The sequence below is a fragment of the Oryzias latipes genome, chromosome 6 (assembly GCF_053564925.1).
Source record: "Oryzias latipes strain Hd-rR chromosome 6, Olatipes_Hd-rR_3.1".
Taxonomy (NCBI): Eukaryota; Metazoa; Chordata; class Actinopteri; order Beloniformes; family Adrianichthyidae; genus Oryzias; species Oryzias latipes.
This window is the reverse complement of record NC_136242.1, coordinates 20,807,930-20,821,486: the sequence shown is the minus strand read 5'-3', so window position 1 is coordinate 20,821,486 and position 13,557 is coordinate 20,807,930. Positions and strand designations below refer to the sequence as shown.

The window sequence follows — 13,557 nt, the reverse complement described above, 5'->3', positions numbered from 1 at the left end:
ATGGTTTACAAACACAGAACAAATGCCTTTAAGATACTTAGGACTTTTTCCAAATATGACACAGCCACACAATATCAGGCAGAATGACTGTCTATAGACCTTTTTCGCAAAAACCGGAAGTACGTCATCAACGTGTAAACATAGTTCCGGTTTGTGCTTCGCTGGCGGAGGAATGGCAGAGCCTAGAGTGTTTTCGAAGAGCCTGAGTTGTGTTCCGAAGTTCACCAGCACCGATGTGATGAAGAGTGTGAAGATGCAATCGTCCACTAAAGGAAACAAATTGGACATGGGATATAAATTCGTCCACGAAGAGTTTATCCACCATTACCAAGGTAAGCTTCAGCTAGCTTTAGCCATAGCCGCATCACCGGTAACTCTGTGTGTTTACGTCAACTGTAAATCCTGGTGTTATTAATTTGTAATATAAGGCATCGCAGTGAATATGTTGTGTGTATGTTTAAGTGAAAAGGCATGAGATTAACATAACACCCAAAAATTTGGTGAAGCTGTAAATAAGAAATGTTAAGTTGCCCGTATGCGTGTTCATTTTGCTGCGGTTGCGGCACTTTCTTCACTTACTAGTATTATTTTTCTGAAAGTATGGTGAGCAGAAGTCCTCTTTTCCTGGACATGTCCTCTCTTTTGATACTTATATAATAAAATAACATTGAACATAGATGAAATGTAATTATATTTGCTTCATTTATGCAGCTCTGAACACCAATTACTCTCGATGAAATATCTCACAAACTCACTTCACTCCTCTTTTTTACAAACTCAAATCTGGTCACCCTACTGAAAGTTATAGTTTCATTTTACATTGATGTAGCAACATAAGTATGTCCTAATTTTAACCTATATAATTTATTGTGTCTAGATATCACTGGATGCAGAAAGTGCCAACCTGAAAGCTTTCTTCTGCAGTTGTGTGGCTGGTAAAGGATTTTGCAATCACATAGTTGCCATCCTGTTCCAGACCGCACATTATTCACAGCTGGGTCTGCAGGCTGCTCCACCCCCCTGGCCTGCACGAGTGGCTTGATGGCACAGACCAAGAACACAGGTGGGTTTGTGATCATATTGTCATTATTTTTTAAGAACGTATGTGTATCCATAACAACTCTAAATTATTATAAAAACACCCCAAGTAGTTACTACAGACTTTAATTGCTTTCTGCCTTTTACTTATAAGGGAATCCATCCTGAACCGGTTAGTGAGCTGGTGGTGCAAAAACCCAAAACAGTTCGCAGGGACGGTCTGAGGTCCACACTGTAAAAGGCATACAGGTGATTAACTTTTTGTTGCTTTGTGAGCAAGTTAAGTTTGTTTTTTTTCTAATCTTATGACCAACCAAATTATGGTTACAGCAGATATAATTAATTAAATTGAAATGTAGTTATGCACTTATGTCTAACTTTTGTGTGTTGTGTTTCTCTTGTGTAGGACCACAGCCAGATCCATATGATGGCATCTGGAAGCAGATTATGCCAGGTGCAGCCCCAACCTCTCATGGTTGTGTTGGATGGGTTTCTGAGATGGAATGAAAGAGAACTTGGATATATATTATGGCAAATGGATGAATGCATACCTTAAATTACACTTATCTTGTCTTTAACAATCAGTTCAGCCTTCTGTCTTACTGTTGATCTGTAATGTTATTTTTTATTGTAAATGTTTGATGTTATTTGCATACCAAAAAATTAAATGAGGCACAATTTTGACCAAAATTGTTTTATTTGTTCATCTAATTTTTTTGTGTAGTCAGTCACATTTCAACAGAAAAATATTACGAATATAACAATTATATTTAATTAGATTTTAAGAATATGTGGAAACACTAAATTTTTCCATGCTATTTGCACATTATACATTATTTACATACCAAACATTAATTCACTCTTCAAAACAAAAAAGTCCTTGACAATTTGCCAAAACACGGCATTTAAGCCAGATCTGATTCACACTGCCCATCAGTGTGAGCGGCACAGAGAGTTCCTGATGTGAAAGGACTTTATCCTACTGATCACTCTTTCCACTATAATTCTGAGGCGGGTAATGGCTGCGGTTTGTTCTGTTTCCTCCTTGCTGAATTGAGCTGAAAGCTTAAAAGGTGGAATGATGATCTTAGATCCAATGTCAGTTAGGAGGTCTTGAACGAGGAACTTTTGTCCGCCATGACATCGTCTCCTGGCTCCAGCAAAGGAACTTGGCTTCTAAGTCATGGATGTAATCCAAAGCCTCATCCAGAGCACCTGTGAAGATAAAGAAATTAAAAATCAGTCTTAATATATTAATGCTACCTTTCAACACAACACAGTAATCATGTTTTGAAAAGTATGTTAAGTATTTAATTACAAATACATTTCATTTATTTTTGTTAAGGAAATTACAAAATGAAAAAATGCTCAAAAGTGATTAAATACATGTAATTAAAATAGGTGAGAGCATGAACATCTTTTATTATAAATATTAATTTGTTCAGGTAGAAATGCATTTATCCAATAACGGTACACATAGTTGACTAACGTTAACCAAACACATTATGAACAACCTTACCTGCAGGTGGGTGTGTCACGTAGTCGTGATCCATTTACTGCCTTAGCTTAGCCACCATGTTGCTATCTTCACAGCTTAGCTGCATAGCCTGACGTTTGAGGTTCTGTCATATTCTGACTCCCTTCTCAAAGGATCAGTAAAGTTTTTCCAAGGGAAAATACTCCGGACGACACCACTCTTCAGGCGACGAACGACGCAGCCGCACCACAATCCGGAGCGAAGTTAGTAAGTGCCGGCAGCAGAGGGTGCTACCTGTGTTTACATTAAAACTATGCCCTTCATCTCTTCGGATCGCCTATATCCATTTGGGTTTCAGGTTTGGATCCACAGGAAAATGATGAAATGAAAGGTAAGGCTGTTTTTGATAGGAAGACGAAGAGCCTGGAACGCAACAGAGACTGCAACTCTTCGACTCTGCCATTCTTCATATCTGCTGCTACGCTAACAGGAAGTTGTTTTACACGTCATTGACGTATTTCCGGTCGAAAAATGCGGAAGTGTGAAAAAGGTCTATAGACTCCCTGGCACGGTTTCTTTATTGCACTCTCCCTCCTTTCCAAAACCTGTCCATGTCCCTCCCTCGCCTGAACCTGCCAGCGCCACAAATAAAAGCCAAACCAGCAGGGAACGGAGAGATTATCTTGAATATTGTGGTGTTCTTATGTCTAATATGTGGAAAACTTTTGAGGAAATGGAACCATCACAGAGCGAGGTGTTGAGGCCAGCAGTTCTCCTCTCAGAGACTCCTGAAGGCCTGTGTTCCCTGCCGTCGTCTTCAGATCAAATAATCGTTTAACTTTAATGTGCAAATGAAATCTAATTATCTTCTGAATAAGCATTCATTCTGCCTTTCAAAAACAAAATGCAATGACAATAAATTAACAACTGTTGCTAAGTGAAGAGAGACATGTTTACTAGGTTTGAACAGTTTGAGGAAACACTGAAATGGATGCGTGTTTTTGTTGTTATGTTTACATCCACAAAAAGGCAAACTGCCATGTGTTTTATTATAATTACAAGCATTAGAATAGGTGATGACAGCATGACAAATATTAGGAGAACCAGCATATTGAAATCCACTTGCTTAGTCAGTTTTTGCGTCAGGGCTGTGTTCACAGGTTCTGTTGGCTGAGTCACTTTGTTTACATGCATTTACAGTAAGTGAGAGGAAGAAAGAGTGTGAGGAGTAGTGATTCGTCTTCCTTGGTTGCTTTATTTTGCGACAGATTGCCGGACTACTCAAAGACAACGAGAAGATCAACGCCAGCCCAGCAGCCGCCCCAAACGACGACGACGACGACTCTGAAATCAAGAAGATCAAGAAGGTGATGAACAAAAAAAAAAAAAAAAAAAGAAAGTGTTTCTTCTCATAAGTTTGTTTTGGGGCTGACTTTCACCCAACCTGATGCAGGTCCAGAGTTTCCTGCGAGGCTGGATCTGCAGGAGGAAGTGGAAGACCATCATCCAGGATTACATCCGCTCACCTCATGCAGAGAGTATGAGGAAGAGGAACCAGGTGGTCTTCAGCATGTTGGATTCAGAGGCCGAGTACGTGCAACAACTTCATATCTTGGTGAACAACTTTCTGAGGCCTCTACGTATGGCTGCCAGCTCCAAGAAACCCCCCATCACCCACGATGACGTCAGCAGCATCTTCCTCAACAGGTTTGCTATGGCACCAAATATAAACTACTTAACATAGTTCCTCAAATAAATATAATTATGTTGGTTACAAAAAACTTGAACGTTTAAGAAAAAATGTATGACTTTTTTTCATGCATTGCTAAACCCGTTTTTATATTGCATGGAAATTGACATTTTTACACATAATCTTTTTCCAAAAAGTGACCAATCAGATTTGAAAATCCTGGTTTTAAGGGTGTTTTTGTTTCTCCTAACAAAGAAATTAAATTCCCCCCTCATCTTTTTACACACACCTGAAAGCCTGTTTATTAATTTTAGAGAAACCTCTTACCCCGTGTTTTTGTCCAGATGACAAAGCTTAAGCTTGTTTTAAAGAAGCCGGTGCAGTGATACAGAACATTTAAGCTATGTGACCGGAACTTCTTTTTAAAATAAGCATTATTATTGTGGATTTTTAACTTTTTGAACCACACCCAGCAGCCAATCAGAATTGAGTATTCACCTGGACCATGGTAAAAATTAATTTTAATAAACATTTTATATATATATATGTTTTTATTCCTCCCATTTTAGTGAAACTATTATGTTCCTGCATCAGATATTCTACCAGGGTCTTAAAGCCAGAATAGCAAGCTGGCCAACATTAGTCCTCGGTAAGATACTTCCTTTTTTCCTTGTTGGAAAATCAACAGGATATTTTCTCTTGATCCACAAGTCATTCAAGCTAATACAATACTTTTATGCTTTCATTATGATTTATGTGTCTTTTGATTTTTTTGGGGGGCATCATTCTCTCCAGCTGACCTCTTTGACATCTTGCTGCCCATGTTGAACATATACCAAGAGTTTGTAAGGAACCACCAGTACAGCCTGCAGATCCTGGCTCACTGCAAGCAGAACAGGGACTTTGACAAACTACTGAAGCAGTACGAGGCCAAGCCTGATTGTGAGGAAAGGACTCTGGAGACCTTTCTCACCTACCCAATGTTTCAGGTTAGTGCAAATGCTTTACAGTTACACACAGTCCATTGCAAAGAACACAAAAAAAGAAATAAAATAAAAAATGCAAGCAAAAAGCAGAGACATCTTTGCTGCAGAGGCATTACATAAAATAATGTATTAACAATGTTCTCATAGTCTGAGCCTTTTTTTTTCATTTATTTATGCCACTAACTGTTATGCTGAAGGAATCAGACATTTGTGTCAATCTGTATCCACGCAGGCATGATTTTACAACCTGGTTGTTTAAAAAACATTATTCAAATAATAAATTATGTAACAGTGTAATAATTCCTCTTTCAACTTATTCACAAAATGTATTCTATGATATGTAATGAAATAGCATTTTGTTTGGTCTCAAATCTTAAACCAAATAGCAAAAAAAAAGTATCTCACTTTTTATTCATGAGGTGATAGCATTTTTTTCCTTTTTATTGAAGCAAGCCTTGTTTGATCAATAATTAAAGTCTTTTTTAAAGGTTTACCTCATTAAAAGCCTGACCTTAGATGATCTTTAATTGTGAGTGGCAGACCCCAATTGAAGTGTCTCCATCAGCTAATGCAGAACAATGTGTGGTCTGATTGAAACGATTACTTCAGTGAGAGCTGGTGGCAGCAGTATCATGATCCATTTCTGCTTTTGTGTGCAGTTCATCCACACAAACCTCTCACCTGTCACAGCCATGATGATCTAAAGCACATAAATGATGCACATTCAAAGTGATTTAAAATTTTGGGCCCACCTTTTTTTGGGCAGGTAAAAGTGTTTTCTATAAATTTTGATGAAATCAAAAAGCTGTTACCTTACATGTCAGTCACCTCACACATATGCAAGTTTTGTTCTTGTGACTTAACTATAGGGATGTGGAATAATCAGTATCTTTAAAACTACAAATGACAACCACAAGTGCTTTGAAGAGGGACAACAATCAGTGCTAACAATCAGAAGAAATATGTCTCCCACATTGTCTTTTTTTTTTTTAAAGGTAAAAGAATGTGTCGGCCAGCCTGCCAATAAATGTACAGACACAGTGTCCTTGCTATAGAACTCTAAAGCTATGTTCACACCACTCTCTGCAATGCGCGGTCAAGCCACCACTTCCAATGAAAAGTCTATGTTAATGTGCGTTTCAGGCTTCTGCTTCAAAACTCTCATATTCACGTTTTGCTACACACGTTTTTATGACTGTTTTTGGACTCTAGGTAAAAAACACCCATTGAACACGCATTGAAAGTTTAACCTGGTTAAATCAGGGACTCTGACATATGAATGGAGTCGCTTTTATTCAAATAAAAAGTGCAGACCTTTTAAAAATTGACCATGAAGTAAAAATTGATAATTGTAGTTTGTGCCCGGACGGAATTATCTGAACAAGTCTTTATATATCAGAATGGAACTGTGAAAGAAAAGCCTGGAGCAAGATTCACATGATTTACTCCACTTCCATATTTGGCACCAAACGTCTTCCAAATGAAGCTTGGGAAAAAATGAGAAGCCACTCCCTGCTTATCCAGTGTAAACATGCACATATTCCGGAACACACGTTTAACGTGGTGTTGAATGTGTGTCAAATGTACATTGTGTATTTAGCTTTACACTTGAACCAATAGACACAGCATTTTAACAAATGCCCAGCTTCAATCATCTCATAATAAAAAAATGAAACAATCTAATTGACTGCGACAGACTAGCGACCTGTCCAGGGTGCTCCCTGCCTTCGCCCATAAGTGGCCGGGATAGGCTCCGGCAGCCCCGTGAAAAATTGATTTTTCTATTTTGTTGGCCTTGTATGACCTGCTAGTTTCTTTGTGTTTTATCCTAGATACCCCGCTATATTCTTACTCTTCACGAGCTTCTGGCCCACACACCCCATGAACACATAGAGAGGAACAGTCTGGACTATGCCAAATCCAAGCTGGAGGAGCTCTCCAGGTATTTGTCACAATCAAAACAAGTATTAGGTCTCAAATATCATAGTTTTGCATCATACACAACACTTGCATCTAACCATTCATGTTGATTATGAAAAACCAGACACCAAGATATTTACGAATGGTATTCTTTCCTAGAATAATGCACGATGAGGTAAGCGAGACGGAGAACATCAGGAAGAACTTGGCCATAGAGCGCATGATCATAGAGGGTTGTGAAGTCCTCCTTGATACCAGCCAGACGTTCGTAAGACAAGGTAACTCTCACCTGCAAGCGTTGAACTCTAGATGACAGAAAAAGAGGATTTCCTGTCCCCTCCACACAATATCTCAGACAGCCTGATCTCACAGACTGCCATGAAAATGAAAGTTGACGGTCTTTGAGGAAGAGCACACATTGCTCAAAGGAAAAGTCTTTAATTTCCAAATGCAATAAGGCTGTTCTGAGCATAGCTGATGATGAATCTGGAACTGTAAATGTCAGATGTCCCCAGCAGGGCTTGATGGGTTAGACAAGAGTAAACGGAGTTGGTAGTTTATGTAATCCTAGTTATGTTGCGTGACTATGCATGTTCTGTACATGTTTGTTATTTAAGTTATTTACTGACGCCTTTCTTAAACTTTACCTGTTTTCCGTTTGTCTCTGTTTTCTTTGATTTTTACTTGTCCACATTACTTGCATGCAGGGTCTCTGATCCAGGTGCCAATGAGCGAGAAGGGCAAAATTACCCGAGGGCGACTGGGCTCTCTGTCTCTAAAGAAGGAGGGAGAGAGGCAGTGCTTTCTGTTCTCCAAGCATTTAATCATCTGCACCAGGGGTTCTGGAGGAAAGCTTCATCTCACCAAGGTAGGCCGTAGTTGCTGAGCGAGCAGTGCAGCTGCGCCGCATCGCCTAAGTCAAACTGAGAACATTCACAAACAGCAGAACACATCTTTAAAGGTAGAAGATGCAACCTAGAAAATGTGTTTGCTCGTTCATCCATTATAGTGTTATGGAACATGTCTGCAGTCATATGCATACATTTTTCTTTTAAAATTGTCATTTGGTTTGTCATTAGACAACCTTAAACTTAAAAATCAAAATATTCTTCTACTCTCTTCAATCTGTTGTTGAAAACATCTACTTCCTTTTGAAGGGAGGTGGTCAGTTTTTCTGTTACATAAACTTTTTTAAGTTTATTTTTCCATTCTTTTATTGTTGGTACTTTGATATTTTTCAGGTTATTGTAATAATGTTTCTTGCAATTACTAATAAAATACAAAGCACGTTTCTTTCAAGATGTCATTTGGTATCACACCAAGCAGACATTATATTTTAAGGTATTTCATTTTTATTTTGTTGTTTTTTTTATCCAATAATCTTGAATAATAGGTCTGTCCCAAAATATGTGTTTAGTCTCCAATTTTTTCACGTTTTCTCCGTATGCAAATATCTCATTTTTACGTTGCAGTTAAATTCTCTCCAATCCCGCTTTTCTTTAACTGATATTCTCTACTTCATGGACAATTTGGACATCTGAAGTAATCAACCTTGTCATTATTTTGTGCAAATACTTTATTCATATATGTACAGTACAGACAAAATTTTGGACACACCTTCTCATTCAAATGAATGGAAAGGTGTGTCCAACCTTTTGGTCTGTACTGAAAATGAAGAAAAACATTGTACCTCATTTACCCTCTTTTAGAATTTCTGATTATTTCAAGTCTCTTTAAAGTATAAAGTAGAAAACAGCAATAATTTATGGTTGTAAAACTATTTGCAAGTATGGCAAAACTATTTTTTAGTTTAAGTTGTCCCAATTTTTTTTTTCGCTCTGCCATTTTTGTTGTGGTATGCTTATTTCTGATTTTTTTTTTTACCCTGATTTGGTTTGTACATGAATAAACAAATAAAGCAAATAAATAAAAAAAGAATATTAAAACATAAAAAATGCTGTGATTCTATCAGGAGCAGTCAACACTTTAACTATTAGTCTTAGAAACACACAGAATATCCTCAAACTATTACAATCACAAAACAATCTGAGTTGCACCCGTCTCCAACTCTTTATGTTTTTAGTTGTGTAAATGCATTGCAGTGTTGACGAGTATGTTATAAAGACAGTAACTGTATCATGCATTTCCAGAATGGAGTTGTCTCTCTGATAGACTGCACTCTTATGGAAGAGCCTGAGGGAACTGATGATGAGTGTGAGTGTTTAACTTATAATGTTGCTTGGAGCACAATGTGCTTTCAAGTGTGATGCCTTATACGCTGTTATCATAGTCGATAAAAGATGAATACATACTGTTTGGATCTCCTAAACATTTGTTTCTCCAAGAGGTGGGGGGCCCAGCATGCAAAAAAAGATTGGATTAAAAAATAGCTCCAAGAAAAATCTGGAGGATTTGTCAGGGGTTTAAAGATTATAGAAAATATGTCCATTTACCGTCTCCTTTTTCATATCAGAGTTGATTTATCAAATAGATGATAAAGAAAATTCAACTATTTATGGGTTTGGGGCAAAAGTGAGCTCTTTTTCAAACATTCCCAATAAAAAAAAGTTTTTCATTTATGACTTAATCTGAGATTAATGTTCCAACCGTTGACCTTGCTCCTAGATTTGTTGCCTGTATGCTTTTAAAGTGGCCCAGAAATTAACAAAAGCCTTAGCTTTTGCTTTGAGGAGACAATATTAATAGATAAGGAAGTTATTTTGCACCCAATTTGTTTTTCACCAAAAGGTAATTTCAGCAAATCATTTCAAGTCTTTAAATCAATCAAGTCTTTAAAAAAAAGCGGGGAAATAACATAGTCTTTGTGCTCACCTCAAAGCCAAATCAGACAAAAGTGGCCAGGACATGGAGCACCTGGACTTCAAGATTATTGTGGAACCAAAAGACAGCCAGTCATTCACAGTCATCCTGGTGGCTTCCTCCAGGCAGGAGAAGTCTGCATGGACCAGTGACATCAGCCAGGCATGTCAACACGCATAACAATCTCCAGCGGAGACAAGATCTGAGGATGTCGACCAAACTCACTAACATTTCCTCTGTCTTATCTGTTTACTTCACTGTCCGTGTCCTGCAGTGCATAGATAACATTCGTTGCAACGGCCTGATGATGAATGCCTTTGAAGACAACTCCAAAGTCACGGTGCCACAGATGATCAAGTAAGCCACATTTTGTTTGCATGTATTGCTGTGCAACTTCTCTCCCTTTTTTTCTTCGGCCAGGGTTGCAACATCCAATTAACAATTTTCAGAAAATCAAAGACAAATCAAAACCAGCCAAACTTAACATCTCCAACTACAACAAAGATGGAGAAGGGAAAGAAGTTTACCACAATGGCTGTGTATATGTATAGTAAAAGAAAAGCAATAATTTAGACAACTTATACTATTGTGTAGATTTTAAAAATGCTGTTCCACCCTGGCCTTTGCTAACCGGAACGCATGGTCTTTGCATCTGGGGGTGCATAAACTAGCAGAGACCCATGATTGACATTTGATTTTTTTTAGAGATCATGAGGGAAAATATACTTTTTATTTTATTTCAAAACACATAAGGTTAAGTGAGAGGACACAGCAGGGTAATAGAATAATCAAGTCTCAACATTTTTCCTTGTAATCACAACTATTTATTATTTTTCTCTGAATATTCTCCAAAACCTGTAAACTGTGATAAATTGCTCATCAGCTTTGATTAATCTACACAAAGTTCCTTTTTTCAGTCTGAAAACGTTTTGGGAAATTTGTATTCAATTGTTTTTAACTATAGTTTGTGTACTGATTTCTGTTAAAACAGGTCAGATTCAAGTCTGTACTGCGATGATGTGGATATCCGTTTCAGCAAGATGATGAACTCCTGTAAAGTGCTGCAGATCCGTTACGCCAGCGTTGAACGCCTGCTGGAGAGACTGACTGATCTGCGTTTCCTTTCCATCGATTTCCTCAACACCTTCCTGCACTCGTACCGCGTTTTCACCACCGCCGATGTCGTGTTAGATAAGCTCATCACTATCTACAAAAAACCCATCAGTGCCATTCCTGCTCGGTGAGTCTCATTTCATTTGGCCAGTGTTGACGCTTTTGAGGATGATGATAATGCCCCACATTGGGCAAAAAAATACCAGAGGTTTGTGGAATCGCTGTGGTTTAAGGCTACAATCTAAGACTGTCGTGTGGGGGGGGGGGAGGCTCGAGAGCAGGTAGGACCCAGGCGCAGAGACGGGAGGCAAACGGGTTCAGGGCAAGTGGGTTTATTTAACTAACAAAAAGCGCTGTAGAGCAGGATGACAAAACTAAAACAAAAACTTACTGTGGCATGGCAAGGGACATGGAACATGGACGCCAGACAAGAAGATGTGATCAACATGAGCAGAAGTTAATGGACCAGCACAGGAGGAAGGCAGAGACAAGACTTAAATACAGACAGGGCAGACAAGACACAGGTGAACACGATCAGGGCAGATGGGGACCAAAGGAAGTAAAGCACAAGAAACAAGACAAGACAGGAAACCTTTCAAAATAAAACAGGAAACAGAACCAAACAAGACAGAACAAGAACTAAAATGAAAAAACAATACACAACAAACTCAAACCATGACAAAGACAGAATTTTAGGATAAAGAACTTTAATATGCTCAAAAACTTTAACCACAGGAATGGTGTATTTTTACATTTAAAAGCTTTATTTATTTATTTTGTATTTAAGAAAAGGTCAAAGAACACACCGTTGTGACATACAGAGAGACAAAACAAAACTAATACAAAAATATCCTAAATTCATGGATTCAAATGAGATGACCTAGTTAAAAAATTAACCCGTAGGAACTAGGACCCATTTTACCTTAAAAGAAATGTGAGCACGGTGGGGCAGTGGTTAGCCCTCCTGCCTCACAGCAAGAAGGCCCGCAGTTCAAGTTCCGGCTGGGGGACCTGAAACAACACCAATAGGGAACCTTTCTGTGTGGAGATTGCATGTTTTTTGTGGGTTTTCTCCAGGGACGGACTTGGTCTCCCTTCCACCATCCAAAAACATGCTTCATAATTAATTGGTTACTCTGAATTGTCCCTAGGTATGAGTGTTTATGGGTGCATGAGTGTGGGCCTGCGAGAGACTGGTGACCTGTCCAAGATGTCCCCTGCCATTGCCCATGAGTGATTTAGAAGATGAATGAATGTGAGATGTACCACAAACCAAGTGGACCGCCAAATACATGTTTAAAGTTTTTCTGTTACACTGATGTTACCATGGTTCTTAAAGGGTTTGATAAAACGTGCATTTTTGAATGATTTTCTATAGAACTACTGTAGAAATTGAAATTTTAAATCTGCTCGCTTTTATTAACAGATCAGGTCCATGGCTGCTCTCCTCAGTCTGATTTTCCTAAAAGGGGTTTGTTTGCTCTTAAAATCCCCCTTTGATTATCTTTGATCGATTTTCAAAGTGTTCCCAGTGGTCTTTTAATAATGACTTTCCCATTTTTAGCCTAAATCTAAAAACCTGTGTCGTTTTACATGACGTAGTTTCTGCGGAGTGGCAGGAGTTCATTAATTTTTCGTTTCTGAGTTGTGGGCGAGACTGATGGCGCAGAATTAACATGCCAACATTTCCCACCATCCCTTTTTTTACACTCTTGCCCCTCACACATCCAACCTAAAATTACCAGTGCAACTAAAATGGTGAGCAATGTTGGAGCTATCCAGCGGAACAATTTTAGAGCCAGATGGCATCTTGGATGAGGAAAACAAAGACGTATATGGATCTATTTGTCTGCAAGCAGATACGTAGGAATGGGAACATGTGGCTTGCTGTAGTAGGTTCTACATCACACCAAGAAAAAATTCCAGCTGCGTTTTTTTTGTCTGCTCCTGATTCACAATGATTTGAATAAAAAATACTCGTTATATTCTTATTTTTATTTTCTTCATAAATGTCCTCCATCATCAGAAAATTGCCATAAGAACAGGTTAAGAACACAATTTCATTGGGGTGGGCCTTTACATTTAAAAGATGAACTCTTTTTACGTCCTTGTTAAGTTCTGAAGTCAGAGTACAGTGAACAGACTCTTCAGAACTAAACTGATTTGTAAACTGTTGGAAATCAAAGTAATGCCTGTTTAGAGCCCTTTAAAACATGTCATGACTTGGTTACACTCAGCATGCGGGGCTAAGATAATTATATACTTGCAACTTGCAGATATTTTACAATGATTTAATAGAAAGATCCTTCCACCACAGCCCTGTGAGTGACATAATGGCTACAAGATAACTTTACTTGAAGTATTTATGTGTTTTGTGAACTGTAAAAAAACATTAGATGAGCCAATCCTTCAGCATCAGAGTGTGCATTTTTGTGCAGATTGAAGTCACAGCAGATATTTGATCCAGTCCCTCCTTTTTGGCTGGGAGTATCTCTCCCCTATCTGTCGCTCTA

General features: G+C 38.4%; 1 protein-coding gene across 1 annotated transcript in view; it reads left to right on the top strand.

Annotated features, from left to right (window-relative positions):
* Positions 1-13,557, top strand: part of rasgrf1 (Ras protein specific guanine nucleotide releasing factor 1) — a 30,860-nt gene that overhangs the window by 5,362 nt on the left and 11,941 nt on the right. Inside the window, exons 4-14 of the mRNA XM_011476128.4 lie at positions 3,784-3,882; positions 3,969-4,222; positions 4,775-4,854; positions 5,001-5,194; positions 7,024-7,133; positions 7,271-7,389; positions 7,819-7,979; positions 9,262-9,325; positions 9,951-10,093; positions 10,206-10,288; positions 10,923-11,171. Coding sequence (XP_011474430.1) covers positions 3,784-3,882; positions 3,969-4,222; positions 4,775-4,854; positions 5,001-5,194; positions 7,024-7,133; positions 7,271-7,389; positions 7,819-7,979; positions 9,262-9,325; positions 9,951-10,093; positions 10,206-10,288; positions 10,923-11,171 — 1,556 coding nt within the window. The remainder of the gene's footprint in view (positions 1-3,783; positions 3,883-3,968; positions 4,223-4,774; positions 4,855-5,000; positions 5,195-7,023; positions 7,134-7,270; positions 7,390-7,818; positions 7,980-9,261; positions 9,326-9,950; positions 10,094-10,205; positions 10,289-10,922; positions 11,172-13,557) is intronic.